The sequence below is a fragment of the Topomyia yanbarensis genome, chromosome 3 (assembly GCF_030247195.1).
Source record: "Topomyia yanbarensis strain Yona2022 chromosome 3, ASM3024719v1, whole genome shotgun sequence".
NCBI lineage: Eukaryota > Metazoa > Arthropoda > Insecta > Diptera > Culicidae > Topomyia > Topomyia yanbarensis.
Window position 1 is genome coordinate 348,076,090 of NC_080672.1, and position 11,835 is coordinate 348,087,924.

The window sequence follows — 11,835 nt, forward strand, 5'->3', positions numbered from 1 at the left end:
TACCTATTTAAGCGCAATCCACTAACTCTAAGTCAAGTTATCAACGAAATAGTGTGATATCCTGACTAATGAGATGAATAAGGGCTCGTCTACCCTATTCGCTATGATGATGATGGATTTTTGTTACTTGTTTATTAAAGTTATTAAAAAATAATGAGATGTCTACAAAAGTCTGAGCCACGCGCGCGCTGAGCAGATAGAGACTAACTTGAAATCGAACATGGTGACCAGCACTAAAAGCTCATCGGGTTGAATCGAAGTTGTTGTGATCAGGGTCTGATTTGATGATGGAGTTGTGTTGACTTTGCTCGACAATAAAGTTAATTTCGGTTATTGCTGTGATAGTGGTAATAACGGAGTTAGCTCGTTGAGTATAACTAACTAGATATCGGGTTCAATTCCTGATCAATCAAGGATGTTCTCGGATAGGAGTATCCCTTAATTGCCTTGGGTTAATGGTAGGAAACTTTCAATAAAGGGGTCTGATGTGGATGATATAACTCGACCGGACTCTGCACTGCCACTAGGCTCGTCACTGCTCACCTTAGCAGGTGGTAGTACGGATGTCTCGGTCAGGCGGGAGGAGTCTTACAGAGAATTATCGGAAATGGAAGCTATTGGGTTCAATTCCCGATTCTATCAAGTATCTTCCCGGAATGGAAATTTTCTTGATGGACCCTGGTTGTTGGCGGAATATTCGAAATGTATCTGGTTACGTTCTTTTGAAGGAAAGGCTATGTCAGCAAATTGAACCAGTCCGTTTCTTTTTGTTAACTGGTTTTGTTATGGATCAAAATATGAATTATCTTTTAGATAAATCGTTCAGCTCACACCTTTGTGGGGGTATGAGGTGGGACCATCATCATCATCACGGAACTACACCTTGACTTAGAGTCTCCTATTTTCAGTCGCCTCCTACGACATGGGAGCAGGACCCCAGTGGCTCAATTCTTGGCCGGATACCACACGGCCTCTGGGCAGGTTCATCTGTACACATCGAAATTTGATATTCGTAATTCAACAAAACTTCACCGAACTACCATCAGCCGAAAGTCTCAGTAAGCCCCCAGCCAACAAAAATTCGGCAAAATTAAGCGGATCATCGGTGAAAAAAAAACTTAGGTGCGTAGAGTGAACGTTTCACTGCGTAATGCAGCATAACTCTTCCCAGGCTCCGTTCGCCATTGAGAATATTTTAAACCCCCTCAACAATTTTACCCATAGCACGGGTCGCATAACACTATGGAATTGGGGTTCCCTGTTTGGTGGATTTTTACCACTGGAACAGCCCCTGCTGCTGGTTCGGGTCGCGAATCACAACTAGTTGCTATCGCGATTAAGCATTATCCACCACCCATGACACGCCCGGTTGCTTGTAGCTCAGCTTCCCGCATAGCGTTCCTCCACCACCACGGGGCCCGGCTAAGCACTATGTTGAATCTCTGGTTGAATTATCACATACAATTTTTGGGACTCCTGAAAGCTGCTTGTTTCATCTAAAATTTCCAAGCATACTCGAGCTGTTATATTTGGCGACCTCTCAAAAGAAAAATTACAACCTTTACAAGGAATCTCATCTCCATATAGTTTATGGAAGCAGGCACACACAGCCTGAGCCAAGAGATTTGTCATGGCAAATGGCGTCTCTTTGTCATGGTCTTTTACTTAGAACGTCTTAAGGGAACGCTACAGATTCGTCGAGCGCTATTTGTACGCGAGGATTGCTGATAGATCATGTGGACTCTAACCACAATAGTAACACTTTTCAGCAATGGCTTGTATTTAGCGAAACTCTGCAATGCATGATGCGATACAAGCATTCGAACAGGCAGATGAACCTTGAAGAAGAATACATTATTACGTGCAAAACTATCTCGCAAAAGGTTCCCAGATAAAAGTTTGAGGGGGCAAACAATTTTGTTCCGTCTAATGTGATTGCCATTTAAAATCTTCGCTTACTGGAACAAAGGGTCCTCGAATCAGTGACCATACCGTTGATCTCAACTTTGTGGGATGGTACGTAGACGCGGTAGATCATGCTTTCCAGTCTTACTACAAGGTATATCGCGAAAGCATGGCGAGAAAAATTAGTAAGATTTATTCACAAAGGGGGCGCTCAATCTATGACGAAGCCAAGAGGTCTATCAGCTCTTTTCATCTAAAAGCTTTGGAACGGATAATCGATCATCACAGCAGAAACGTTAGTTTTGTTGAATATCCACTGCACAAAATGCAACATGCATATCAGTGTGGAAAATCCACGATCACTGAGCATCAGCAAACTAACTTTAGTGTATTCCAAGCAGTGGTGCAAATTTTTATTTTCAAATACCAACTTTCAGCTCAATCAAACCCAACCATAATTCAAATTCAAAACCACTTTCAAGTTGGTGAGGTTTTCATAACCAAACCGTACGTCTTCATTTCAAATTGATGCTTTTTCATTCACCAACCAAAGTTGTCATCTGCTCTATAAAAGCCAGTTTTGGTTAAAAATGGACATATTTTGCGTTTGCAAGCTTACATGAACAGTAAGAAGCATGTTCAGAGTTTTGCTTTAAAAACCCTGTACAGAGATACTCACAGGGTCAATGAAATCGAAAATGAATGGAAAATGATTGAGCAGCTCGGCTGTTTGAATGAATGATGCAAACGAAAAACTGCGAATTGAACATAGTAGGGCACGATTTGAGATTAGTTCTTCCTTCAAGTTCAAAAGAACCTGGCGAAAATTTGCAGCTCTGATTCCAAGATATAGCGGATACTTTTGGCAATGCAAATCTATTCTAGAAGCGACGCGCGGTCACGTGGTATCTCCGGTTGGATAAACGCAATGCTTAACACTCGGAATACCAAGGGGGTAAAAAAATGGGAACGCTTACTTTGACCGGACATATCTCAGCCGTTACATAATCGATTTTAAATCTGTCTTCACCAATAGAAAGGTATGTCTTTTGTAAATACGTCGAATTAAAAAATAAAAGCATAGAGTTGTCTACCGTAAGTTAGAGTAAAAAGAGTATAACAAAGTCAGTAAGAAAAAAAATGGGAACGCTTTTTTGACTTGCCATATCTTAGCTGTTTGCTCACCAATTTTAATTCTTTCTTCACCATTGGATAGGTAAATCTTTTATAAAATCAGTGAACAAAGAATGATGGAAGACAAATTTGTATAACCGAAGAAATTGTAAAAACAGTAATTGAGAGTCAGTACAGACGAAATGAGTTTTTCTGTTCAAACAATCGTATCTCGACCGTTTGTCAACCAATTTCAATTTTCCTTACACCAATGCAATCCTTAGAGCTTCTAGACTTGTAATATATGCAATAAATAGTAGATTTTCGAAAAATACTATACTTTTTCGAGTTTTTAGGAGATAGGATTTTTACAATGTACGTGGCATACGGTTGATTGAAATTCTTTGCGACTTGTTAGTTTTACGGTTTGAAAATTACCTGTTTACTCAATAGCCCTACATATTATACATGGATATTATTATGTCAAAATGTTTGCACAAACGTGTATGTAAGTTACTAAATAATAGAGTGTGTTAGGACGATTCAGTAAATACGAAGAAGTTCAGAATTTTAAAATATTCGTCATATAACTTTAAATTTGAAGCGATAACCTATACATTTTAATATACCAATCGATTGTAATTGATGGCGGCTACAATTTCTGAAAAAACACATTTTTATATTTTCTCAAAAAATAGCCAAGAGTACGTAGAAGTACAGAAATTTCATTTAGTTGGCAAATAACGTCGAATTCAAAGCAATGGCCTATACCTTTTTATATACCAATCGATTATAATTGCTTTTGGTTACAATTTCTGGAAGAACAATTTTTATATATTCTCAAAAATAGACAAAAGTACGTAGAACTACAGTAATTTCATTTAGTTGACAAATAACTTCAAGTATTCAAAGCTATCACCTATGCAATTTATACACCAATCGATTGTAATGGATTTTGGCTACAATTTCTAAAAGAACAAATTATTATATTTTCTCAAAAATAGCCAAAAATACGTAGAAGTACAGAAATTTCATTTAGTGTATTTGAGGGGAAAATCTGGACATACTGTTATCTCAGCTGTTGATAGTTAACCCTCGGGAAGTCACGCAAATGGCTCACTGAACGAGCACCCGCTGGCGCCCTAAGACGATTGTCGAACAGTAGGCAAAGAGAATCTCATCATGGGGATCGAATGCCTTGTACGTAGCTCAACTGGGAACGATTCCGCACCCCGTACATAGGCTTTGAGATCTTTTTAAAATAGAATCTTCTAACCCGATAACAGAGGCGAATGATTCTAAAGTTAAAACCTCTATAAACAAAAAAAATCCCGCCATGATGTTCTATTGAAAATTTAACCCAGAATCACACTACTGAAAAATGGCGATGCCACAAATACAACCGAATAATTTAACATCTATGAAATGCAAGACTGCCAGGTGGCCACATTTTTCTATGTATGAGTACGGTTATCATTTTCCTTCGATAAAACTGCTTTATCGGAGAACATGAAGAAGAAAAACATAAACAAATGACATAATTGGCTTTGTTACCGATCCTGATGTCAGAAATTTTTTACACATACTCGTCCGGATGTTTATGTTTACTTCCAGGGTCCCGGACACCATGTTTAATTTAACAACTAAAAAAACTAATACATTTAAAAGTGACAAATGCTCCCACCTTCGTCTTGGATGAAACGCATAATTTTTCAATCCAGTTGATATGATACTTCTCATTCTTGAAGACCGAAGACCCATCGGCGACCATATGGAGGGTATTATTCCGATGAATTTTTTCCTCTTAGAAATGACTAAAGTGATCAAAAATCGGAGGGAGTAAGGTCTGATGAGAATAGTGATTAAGACAGCATTTCCCAAATTATGTTACATGAATTCAAAGTTATATGCCAACTATTTGAAATTGCTGTACTTCTTTGTATTTTGTCAATTTTTGGATAAAATATAAAAATTGTTTTATCACAAATTGTAGCCGCCATCACTTACAATCGATTGGTGTATAAAACAGTATAAATCATCCCTTAGAATTTTTTGAGAAAATATAAAAATTTGTTCTTTCAGAAATTGTAGCCAAAATCAATTACAACCGATTGGTGTATAAATTGCATAGGTGATAGCTTTAAATACTTGAAGTTATTTGTCAACTAAATGAAATTACTGTAGTTGTACGTACTTTTGTCTATTTTTTGGGAAAATATAAAAATCGTTCTTCCAGAAATTGTAACCAAAATCAATTATAATCGATTGGTATATAAAAAGGTTTAGTTCATCACTTTGAATTTGACGTTATTTGTCAACTAAATGAAATTTCCGTACTTCTACGTACTTTTGGCTATTTTTTGAGAAAATATAAAAATGTGTTTTTCAGAAGTTGTAGCCGCTATCAATTACAATAGGTTGGTGTATAAGAAAGTGTAGGTCATCCCTTTGAATTTGCAGTTATGTGCCAATCAGACGAAATTCCTGTACTTCTACGTATTTTTGTCGTTTTTTTTGGGAAAATATGAAAAGTTTATCTTGCAACAATTGTAGCTGAAATCAATTACAATCGATTGGTATATATAAAAGTGTAGGCCATCACTTTGAATTTGACCTTATTTGCCAACTACATCAAATTTCCGTACTTCTACCTATTTTGTCTATTTATTGAGAAAATATAAATATGTGTTCTTTAAAAAATTTGTTCTTCCAGAAATTGTAGCCAAAATCAATTACAATCGATTGGTGTATAAATTGCATAGGTGATAGCTTTGAATACTTGAAGTTATTTGTCAACTAAATGAAATTTCTGTACTTCTACGTACTTTTGGCTATTTTTCTGAGAAAATATAAAAATCTGTTTTTTCAGAAATTGTAGCCGCCATCAATTACAATCGATTGGTGTATTAAAATGTATAGGTCATCGCTTCAAATTTAGAGTTATATGACGAATATTTTAAAATTCTGAACTTTTTCGTATTTACTGAATCGTCCTAACACACTCTATTATTTAGTAACTTACATACAATATTGTGTATCTCCACGTTTGTGCAAACATTTTGACATAATAATATAAATGTTTAATATGTAGGACTATTGAGTAAACAGGTAATTTTCAAACCGTAAAACTAACAAATCGCAAAGAATTTCAATCAACCGTATGCCACGTACATTGTAAAAATCCTATCTCCTAAAAACTCGAAAAAGTATAGTATTTTTTGAAAATCTACTATTTATTGCATTTATTACAAGTCTAGAAGCTCTAAGGATTGCATTGGTGTAAGGAAAATTGAAATTGGTTGACAAACGGTCGTGATACGATTGTTTGAACAGAAAAACTCATTTCGTCTATACTGACTCTCAATTACTGTTTTTACGATTACTTTAGATATACAAATTTGTCTTCCATCATTCTTTGTTCACTGTTTTTATAAAAGATTTACCTATCCAATGGTGAAGAAAGAATTAAAATTGGTGAGCAAATAGCTAAGATATGGCAAGTCAAAGAAGCGTTCCCATTTTTTTTTCTCACTGACTGTGTTATACTCTTTTTACTCTAACTTATGGTAGACAACTCTATTCCTTAATTTTTTTTAATTCGACGTGTTTGCAAAAGACATACCTTTCTATTTGTGAAGACAGATTTAAAATCGATTATGTAACGGCTGAGATATGACCGGTCAAAGTAACCGTTCCCATTTTTTTAGACCCCCTTGGTAGTCCGCGTAAATTTTTACCCCCTTGGTATTCCGAGTGTTAATAAAGGTCGAACACGAAATTATTGCGACACCGAAAATGTCATGCCAATTTTCTTATAATGTTTAAAATCAAACCAAAATTTTAGGGTAGTTTTATACATATATTTACTTCAAAAATCAAAAGAAAAGTTAATCGATGGAGCCTTGAGTGTAAAATTGAACGCATTTTCGCTTGATACCCTCCATTAAAGTCTTTACAGTGTCATCCGGTACCAGTTTCTCAGTTTTTTTCCATTTTCTTAACATGTCCTTCTCGTCTTTGACTGTCTTCTTGCTCTTCCCGAGTTCCCGCTTCATCATTTCCCAGTACTGCTCCACCGGGCGCAGCTCCGGACAGTTTGGCGGATTCATGTCCTTTGGAACAAAATGGACAGAATTGGCCTCATACCACCCCAGGACACTTTTAGAATAGTGGCATGATGCCAAATCTGGCCAAAATAGCGGAGCTTCGTCGAGCTGCTGCAAGAATGGCAAAAGTCGCTTCTCGAGGCACTCAGATTTGTAGATCTCGCCATTTACTGTGCCCTTTGTCACGAAAGGCTCACTCCTCACTCCGCAAGAGCAGATGGCCTGCCAAATGAGATATATGGAGGCGAACTTCTTAAATTTGTCGTCCACATAGAACTTGCTCTTGCCGGTGAAAAACTCCAACCCCGGAATTTGTTTAAAATCGGCTTTTATATACGTTTCGTCGTCCATCACACAGCAGCCATATTTCGTCAGCATCTTCTCGTAGAGCTTCCGTGCCCGAGTTTTAGCCGTCGATTGTTGCCGCTCATCGCGGTTTGGGAAGTTCTGTACCTTGTATGTATGTAGTCCAGCTCTCTTCTTTGCATTCTGGACGTAGCTCTGCGACATGCCGATCTTTTTAGCCAAATCACGGCTTGAGGCGTTGGGATTTGCTTTATTCATCCGCTTCACCTTTTCCTCCGTCTTTTTGTTCTCCGGTACCGGTTTTCTTCCAACTCCTTTGCCGTGGTCCAACGTCAACCGCTTCAACACTCTAGAGACGGTTGAATGGTGAATGTTCAACATTTTTCCCAACTGCCGGTGCGACAGGTCAGGAAATTCCAGGTGTTTGGAAAGAATTTGTTTATGCCATATTTCACCCTAAGGAGGAAAATTTGGTAAAAACCAAAATTTCTCACTAGGGTGAAAATTTGTTGGTAAAAACCAGTCTTTGTACAGGAGGGCACAAATCCTTATTTCATACTATGTTGCGTTTCGGCTTCGCCTCATCAGAAACCGACACTAACTTATTGTCGGAATAGATTAGCGCCGGCTTGACGCAAATCCCTCCCTTGATTGAAACACATAGTGTGTTTTAGGGTTAAGGGATTTGCGTCAAGCCGGCGCTAATCTATTCCGACAATAAGTTAGTGTCAGTTTCTGATGAAGCGAAGCCAAAACGCAACATAGTATGAAGAATTTGTTCTCTCGACTCGCGTTGGTTCACCTCCATTTTCGTTGAATCGAAAAACACGACTTCGAGTTTGACAGCATGTAAACAATACACATCAATGAGAAAGTGTGCAAAATTTGGTTGATTTTTACCCAATGGTAAAAAAGTTATGCCCTGTTGAATGTGTCGCAATAATTTCGTGTTTGCCCTTTAACCTCATTCTTTGCTTGTCAAGTTGTCACTAAGACAGGCAGAGATAAGGACATTGAGTATTTGCGGTTATCCTCAGGGTGGCGTTCTGTTACCTTTGCTATGGAACCTGGTTGGCGACGGCTTGTTGAGGAAACTCACTAAGCATGGACTTACAACCTACGGGTTTGCTGACGATTACCAAATACTAATTACTGGACTTTGCATCGGAACAATCTTTGACTTAATGCAACAAACATTAAAAGCTGTCGAGCAGTAGTGTCGACAAGTTTAATTATCAGTTAATCCAAACAAAAGCTCCACAGTTCTTTTCACGAAGAAGCGAATAACAACCGGGTTAGTCCCTTGCAGTTCTTTGTGTACAGATCAATTCATATGCGATGGAGTTATATTGGATTCAAACTGAACTGGTCTGCTCCCATTGAGTTCAGAGTCAAGAAAGCGTGCATGGCCTTCGGGCAGTGCAGACGAACTTTTAGAAAGACCGGGGGTCTCAAACCTAAATACATCTATTGGATTTACACGACAATTGTACGTCCAATACTGTTATATGGATGCGTTGTGCTGAGGCAGAGTGGTGAGTTGATGACGGTCCAGTCAAATATCAACCATCTGCAAAGAATGGCGTTGACTGGTGCTTTCACTACAACTCCGACTGCTGCACTTGAAGCCCTTCTTTATATCAAACCATTACGCATACACCTCAAACAAGAAGCACTATCATGTGCATGCAGGTTACTGGTTTATGGAACAGTAACCATGTTGATCTTGCTACCAGACATACACGACTGTGATCACAAATGGCTACATGAGGCGAATAAACTCTTGCTCCCAGCGATATTGCACTCACATGTATTTTTTGTAGCTAGACATTCCATGTGAAGAGGAGTGGTTGTCTGGCTATATGGAGCGACAACAACAAACGCAAGTGGCCTGTTACACTGACGGTTCTCTGATGGAAGGACGTGCTGATACTGGTGTCTACTGTCGTAAAATGAGATTGGAACAGTCTCACTCGCTAGGTAGATATTGTACTGTATTTCAAGCAGTAATCTTCGCGATTGTGTGTGTAGTGCAATCGGTCCTCCAACAGAGCTTGTCCGGCAAAGTTAAAAACTTCTACTCCGATAGTCAGGCTGCAAACATGGCCCTTAACTCAGAAAATCACGGTCCAAGTCCAAGCTAGTGATCCCATGCTGAACCCAAATCGAAAAACTAAGCATTGTCAAGACTATCTACCTTGTCTGAGTGCCCGGACGTTCCTATATTACTGAAAAAGAAAAGACTGACGAGTTGGCCAGGGAAATTGCATCGATTGATTTCGTTGGTCATGCCAATTTAGACAAGTAGGATAAGAGAAAAGATACGGTCCTGGACTTCGCCCGAGCATCGCTGTTGTTAGAGAAATCTACAAACGTGTCGCCAAACAAAGGCGTTTCTAGAACAACAGTGCCCAGTGATTTCGAAAAATCTCCTATATTTTTCGAAACTCCAGTGCGGCATGCTCACTATGGCTTTGACCGGCCACTGCAAGCTCAATTGTCACATGGTAACTATTCAGCGCGCTGAGTCAATTCATGCGATCTTTGTGAATCCGACTACGGAACCTCATATCGTCTGTAATGCATGACATCCTTACCTAAACGACACCGTGTTTGAACGACTGAAACTCAGAAACATGCCAAAGTTTCTTATCCAATGTGGTAAATAGCTTTAGGCTTACTCGCTGGCGATTTGAACTGCTTGTTTTTGTGCTATTATTCCCCCCCCCCCTTCCAATTCTACTTCCTCCCTCATCCTTCTACTTTCCTTCCGCTCAGGAAATGATGAGAATAGCAAGACACAAAGCCCCAACTACATAAGGTGAACGTGTCATTTAAGCCAATATATTCTGATCCCTGATAAGTCTTATGCGATATCAACCATTAATCCAGCGTTTCAAGTCTTGTGCCCAAGCTGAGGCGGAAAGGATCAAAACAACAGCGCTGGAATATTCTTTTCAACAAGAACTCGGTTCACCCAAATATAACTAGACGAAATCAATAACTCAACTACTTTTTAGTGGGAACTGCGATGAATCGGTTTACCGTGGCTTTAGAAAAGGTATCACAAGAAACACGTATGCATTACCAAGAAAAGTTTTTGTTTTATTGAAGTTTCACTAACTTATTTACACTTTCACAACTTACGACTGTGGGTAAGAGCACGCCCCGAAAGTATTTTGCAGATCATATAAATCGTCCTGAATATCGGCAATAGTCAGCTGACCACATACACTGTTGCGCTGGTAAGCAAATTGCTGTGGTGAATAAATTATCGTTTGGACAAGGTACAAATTCTGCTGGAAGGTATTCCATTCCATCCAAATATCACTAAAGTACTGAAAGGGAAAACAAAGGAAAAAAGCAAAGGTTGATCAAATGTGTCATATAAACGCAAAAATATCAGTTACCTGATTGATACATTTAGTAGAGGCTGGGTTGCAAATCTTCAGCTGGTTGTTGAGTGCTATCAAATCACTTTTCAGTACGGCAATCGTGCCCAAAACTACTGGAACGAGAGCCGTAGCCTGATCGGATTCAACTTGCAAGCATGTGCCCAACTTCGTTAGAGAAGTAGCAAAATTCGCCATTTGGGTAGCATTGCGGATTGTGCAGTTCTCGGCATATGGCGCGTACGAGGATGCCGATTGTAGATTTGAATATGTCTGCATAATATTATCAATTCCCTGCTTCAGTGAATTGCTCAGCTGGTTCAAATCTTGGGAGATGTATGAAGTGACTGACTGGTCACCATATGACACCGTCGTGTTCAAATACCCCACACTTTGAACCATGCTCAACATATTGGGCTGACTGTCACCATAAGTTTTGTTGAGTGCGCCGTACGTAATATTTGCGTAACCCAACAGATCGTTCAATCCAACAAATATCTTTGTGCGAGCTGTGTTTAAGGCAGTATAATAGTTGGCCACCACGGTGGATATGGATTTTAGACTGTTGGCAATCGTTATCAGACCATTGGATCCCACCGTAATAGGTGAATAGAACGAGTACGCCCCACTGAGCGAGCCCAGGATGCAGGCTAATGCCAACCAGCGGTTCATGGTAGGTACAATCAATATATTCACCAACCACCGAAATGCGACTAGTAATGATACGACGGTTCACCGGTTCTTTTATATAGAGCGTTGAATCGGAATGAATGGGATTGATTGTTATTTAGCATTTGGCATTCAATCGCCTTTCTGTATGATGATCACAGTGGAAGTGAATGTCATCAACCAATGATTCTCAGAACATGAAGTGCGATCTTCAGACAAACTTTAAAGGAATATCTATGAATCTTTTGCAAAGAATCTCTCTGATTACTGGGTCGCAATGATGAAACGAAAGTTGAAAAAAGTAATTGAATTAATGCAAAATTCGTCAAGAATTGTTTGCGAGA

The 11,835-nt window shown here is 38.9% G+C and overlaps 1 protein-coding gene across 1 annotated transcript; it reads right to left on the reverse strand.

Moving 5' to 3' along the window:
• Positions 1-10,514: 10,514 nt before the first annotated feature.
• On the reverse strand, positions 10,515-11,528 carry LOC131690716 (uncharacterized). The gene is made up of 2 exons (XM_058976664.1): positions 10,841-11,528; positions 10,515-10,768 (listed from the first exon to the last, which is right to left on the reverse strand). Exons 1-2 carry the CDS (start codon positions 11,492-11,494, stop codon positions 10,574-10,576), a joined length of 849 nt encoding a protein of 282 aa, XP_058832647.1. The 5' UTR covers positions 11,495-11,528; the 3' UTR covers positions 10,515-10,573.
• Between the last annotated feature and the right edge of the window lie 307 nt (positions 11,529-11,835).